The sequence below is a fragment of the Melanostigma gelatinosum genome (genome assembly GCF_949748355.1).
Source record: "Melanostigma gelatinosum genome assembly, chromosome: 12".
Classification (NCBI taxonomy): Eukaryota; Metazoa; Chordata; class Actinopteri; order Perciformes; family Zoarcidae; genus Melanostigma; species Melanostigma gelatinosum.
Genome location: NC_136645.1, coordinates 710,731 through 715,730, shown reverse-complemented (window position 1 = coordinate 715,730; position 5,000 = coordinate 710,731). Strand labels below are relative to the sequence as shown.

The window sequence follows — 5,000 nt, the reverse complement described above, 5'->3', positions numbered from 1 at the left end:
GTTTGAGGTCTAACCTTCTCCTTTGATCTCATGAGGGAATCCAATCACTGCTGTTTCTGGAACAGCTGGATGTTCATCCTGTAAAACAAATAACAGCATGATAAATATACATTATGTTATGTTAAATTAAATTAAATTAAATTAAATTACATTACATGACATTACATGACATGACATTACATTACATTAAATGAAATGACATTACATTAAATGAAATGAAATTAAAATATAATATATTATAATTTTAATTCATGTAATATTAATTTATTTTATCAGATTTTATCTCAAATAAATAATTTAATCTGAATTTATCTAATTTAACATAAATGTATCAATTTGACTCATTTAATAATAACTAATTTCAATTCATTAAATGTATTCTTATTTTATTTCAATGTATTTAATTAAATTTCATTTGATCTCACATTTCATCGCTGTGTTTGTTTATTGTTTTCTTTGTTTTCTTGATTTGTTAACAAATGAGATCTAATTGAATCTAAATGTCACAATTCAATGATTTTATGATCAGTGTGTATTTACAGAACCCGTCTCACCAGCGCGTCCTCGATCTCCGCCGTCCCGAGTCGGTGGCCGCTGACGTTGATGACATCATCCATCCGCCCGGTGATCTGGTAGTAACCGTCCTCTGAGCGGTACGCTCCGTCCCCGGTGAAATAAAACCCTGATGGAGACGAAGACACCAGCTCACAGACAGATCATAATCATCGAGATGTGTGTGAAGTGAATAAATAACTGACCTGGGTACAGTTTGAAATACGCATCGATGAACCTCTGGTGGTCTCCATAGATACTGCGAGCCATGCCGGGCCACGATTGGCCGATACACAGAGCTCCTCCCACGCCGTCACCGGACAGAAGTTCACCCTGAAAACACCGGCAGATAGTACTGACAAAGTACACACTAACCAGATAAATATACTAGAAACACACCCAGATAGTACTGACAAAGTACACACTAACCAGATAAATATACTAGAAACACACCCAGATAGTACTGACAAAGTACACACTAACCAGATAAATATACTAGAAACACACCCAGATAGTACTGACAAAGTACACACTAACCAGATAAATATACTAGAAACACACCCAGATAGTACTGACAAAGTACACACTAACCAGATAAATATACTAGAAACACACCCAGATAGTACTGACAAAGTACACACTAACCAGATAAATATACTAGAAACACACCCAGATAGTACTGACAAAGTACACACTAACCAGATAAATATACTAGAAACACACCCAGATAGTACTGACAAAGTACACACTAACCAGATAAATATACTAGAAACACACCCAGATAATACTGACAAAGTACACACTAACCAGATAAATATACTAGAAACACACCCAGATAGTACTGACAAAGTACACACTAACCAGATAAATACACTAGAAACACACCCAGATAGTACTGACAAAGTACACACTAACCAGATAAATATACTAGAAACACACCCAGATAGTACTGACAAAGTACACACTAACCAGATAAATACACTAGAAACACACCCAGATAGTACTGACAAAGTACACACTAACCAGATAAATACACTAGAAACACACCCAGATAATACTGACAAAGTACACACTAACCAGATAAATATACTAGAAACATACCCAGATAGTACTGACAAAGTACACACTAACCAGATAAATATACTAGAAATACTACGTCATGAGTCACAGTTCTCTCAGCAGGAGAAACCAATCAACCCTAACATTCTGAGCATTTAAGAAGTAAAATGATGTATTTCATAGTAGAATAGATCTCTGGACATTATATTTGTACTTTTATTGTCAATGTTTATATGCGTGAATGTAATGGATTCATTCAAGTTCATCCCGTCACCACGGCTAACAGTTAGCATTAGCCATCAGGAGTCTGTCACATGTGACGACCCCTCCCTTCCACCAGGGGTCTGTGTCTGTTTCCTCTCAGGTTGTCTTGCAGGCTGTTGATCGGCGGCTGAGCCCACCTGAGCCTGCTGGGTGGGTCCAGCTATAAAGGCTGCCCCTCTTCTTTGGCTGGGTTCCTCTCTCACTCCTGTGTGGAGGACTTGGCTGCTGCTGCCTTGTTCTGAGTGTTTATTTCGTAAGCTGTGCTTTAAATAAATGTCTCTTACTTTTATAACTCGTCTTGTCTCCCTCATGTTACGACTTTTTGAGCCGGGTCGTGACACACATTAAAGTCGATTTTGAGGTATTTGTACTTTATTTAAGTTGTACTTCACTATATTAATATGACAGCTGTTGTTTTTGTTAAAATGCAGATTTTTAAATATTCTAGTTTAACAATGAATAACAATGACCCATTGATATAATAATAACCTGTCATAGTGCTGCTGATTGAGTGCTATGATATTAATACCAGTAATATTTCCACATTGCAGTACTTGTACCTTTACTCTGAAACAGTTGAGGCTCATGTTTACTGCTGCAGATGTGTTTCGGGTTACAGACTGTCTATGAAACCCACGAGGACCGTCTTCATCACTGCAGTGACCTCGACCTCCTCCGAGGCTGAAGAGTGAAAGTGAAGGAGTCCGAATCTAATCTGACCCTCCAGTGATGAGGATGAGGAGAAACCCCTCACGCTCCTTTAGCGGATAATGACTTCTGAACGTCTGTTAATCAGAGCAAACAGATGCTGCTGCTTCTGTTTCAGAGAGAGAGCGATCCCCCAATCAATTCAAAGCTCGAGTTCACTCTGCTTCTGACTCAGGAGGCCACATACTGACAAAGTACACACTAATGGGACAAGTATACTAGACACACCCAGATAATACTGACAAAGTACACACTAACGGGACAAGTATGCGAGATATATACCCAGATAATGCTGACAAAGTACACACTAACGGGACAAGTATACTAGATATACACCCAGATAATACTGACAAAGTACACACTAACGGGACAAGTATACTAGATATACACCCAGATAATACTGACAAAGTACACACTAACGGGACAAGTATACTAGATATACACCCAGATAATACTGACAAAGTACACACTAACGGGACAAGTATACTAGATATACACCCAGATAATACTGACAAAGTACACACTAATGGGACAAGTATACTAGAAACACCCAGATAATACTGACAAAGTACACACTAACAGGACAAGTATACCAGAAACACACTCAGATAATACTGAGAAAGTACACACTAACGGGACAAGTATACTAGATATACACCCAGATAATACTGACAAAGTACACACTAATGGGACAAGTATACTAGATATACACCCAGATAATACTGACAAAGTACACACTAACGGGACAAGTATACTAGATATACACCCAGATAATACTGACAAAGTACACGCTAACGGGACAAGTATACTAGAAACACACAGATAGTTCTGACAAAGTACACACTAACCAGACAAGTATACTAGAAACACACCCAGATAATACTGACAAAGTACACACTAATGGGACAAGTATACTAGACATACACCCAGATAATACTGACAAAGTACACACTAACGGGACAAGTATACTATAAACACACCCAGATAATACTGACAAAGTACACACTAACCAGACAAGTATACGAGATATACACCCAGATAATATACTCAGTCATGGGGAACACGTTCTGCTGTTTGTTTGTTTATGACTCCATCATACAGACTTTCAAGGAGACTCATTCCACCTCATCCTCATCCTCATCATCATTATCCTCATCATTATCCTCATCATCATCATTATCCTCATCCTCATCATTATCCTCGTCATTATCCTCATCATCATCATTATCCTCATCCTCATCATTATCCTCATCATTATCCTCATCCTCATCATTATCCTCATCATCATCATTATCCTCATCCTCATCATCATCATTATCCTCATCATTATCCCCATCCTCATCATTATCCTCATCATCATCATTATCCTCATCATTATCCTCATCATTATCCTCATCATCATCATTATCCTCATCATTATCCTCATCCTCATCCTCATCATCATCCTCATCCTCATCATTATCCTCATCCTCATCATTATCATCCTCATCATCATCATTATCCTCATCATTATCCTCATCATTATCCTCATCATTATCCTCATCCTCATCCTCATCCTCATCCTCGTCATTATCCTCATCCTCGTCATTATCCTCATCCTCATCATTATCCTCATCCTCATCATTATCCTCATCCTCATCATTATCATCCTCATCATCATCATTATCCTCATCCTCATCCTCATCATCATCATCATCATCATTATCCTCATCCTCATCCTCATCATTATCCTCATCATCCTCATCATTATCCTCATCCTCATCCTCATCATTATCCTCATCATCCTCATCATTATCCTCATCATTATCCTCATCCTCATCCTCATCATTATCCTCATCATTATCCTCATCCTCATCATTATCCTCATCCTCATCATCCTCATCATCATCATCATCATTATCCTCATCCTCATCATCCTCACCCTCATCCTCATCATCATCATCATCATCATCATTATCCTCATCATTATCCTCATCCTCCTCATCATCATCATTATCCTCATCCTCATCATTATCCTCAGCATCATTATCCTCATCCTCATCATTATCCTCATCCTCATCATCATCATCATTATCCTCATCATCATCATTATCCTCATCCTCATCCTCATCATTATCCTCATCCTCATCCTCATCATCATCATTATCCTCATCCTCATCATTATCCTCATCATTATCCTCATCCTCATCCTCATCATCATAATTATCCTCATCCTCATCATTATCCTCATCCTCATCATTATCCTCATCCTCATCATCATCATCATCATCATTATCCTCATCCTCATCATCATCATCATTATCCTCATCATTATCCTCATCACACCTGCTCAGGTGTGTGTGGTTGTTTGTGTGTCACCTTCTCTCCCAGGAGACTCGGCCGGATCCCAAAGAACGGCCTCATGGCCATCGCTGGAA

The 5,000-nt window shown here is 38.5% G+C and overlaps 1 protein-coding gene across 1 annotated transcript in view; it reads right to left on the bottom strand.

Moving 5' to 3' along the window:
* acss1 (acyl-CoA synthetase short chain family member 1) overlaps positions 1–5,000 on the bottom strand; it is a gene marked incomplete at both ends in the record, with an annotated part of 31,513 nt that overhangs the window by 5,227 nt on the left and 21,286 nt on the right. Inside the window, 4 exons of the mRNA XM_079280101.1 lie at positions 15–78; positions 555–682; positions 759–885; positions 4,942–5,000. The exon at positions 4,942–5,000 is cut by the window's right edge and continues 54 nt beyond it. Coding sequence (XP_079136227.1) covers positions 15–78; positions 555–682; positions 759–885; positions 4,942–5,000 — 378 coding nt within the window. The remainder of the gene's footprint in view (positions 1–14; positions 79–554; positions 683–758; positions 886–4,941) is intronic.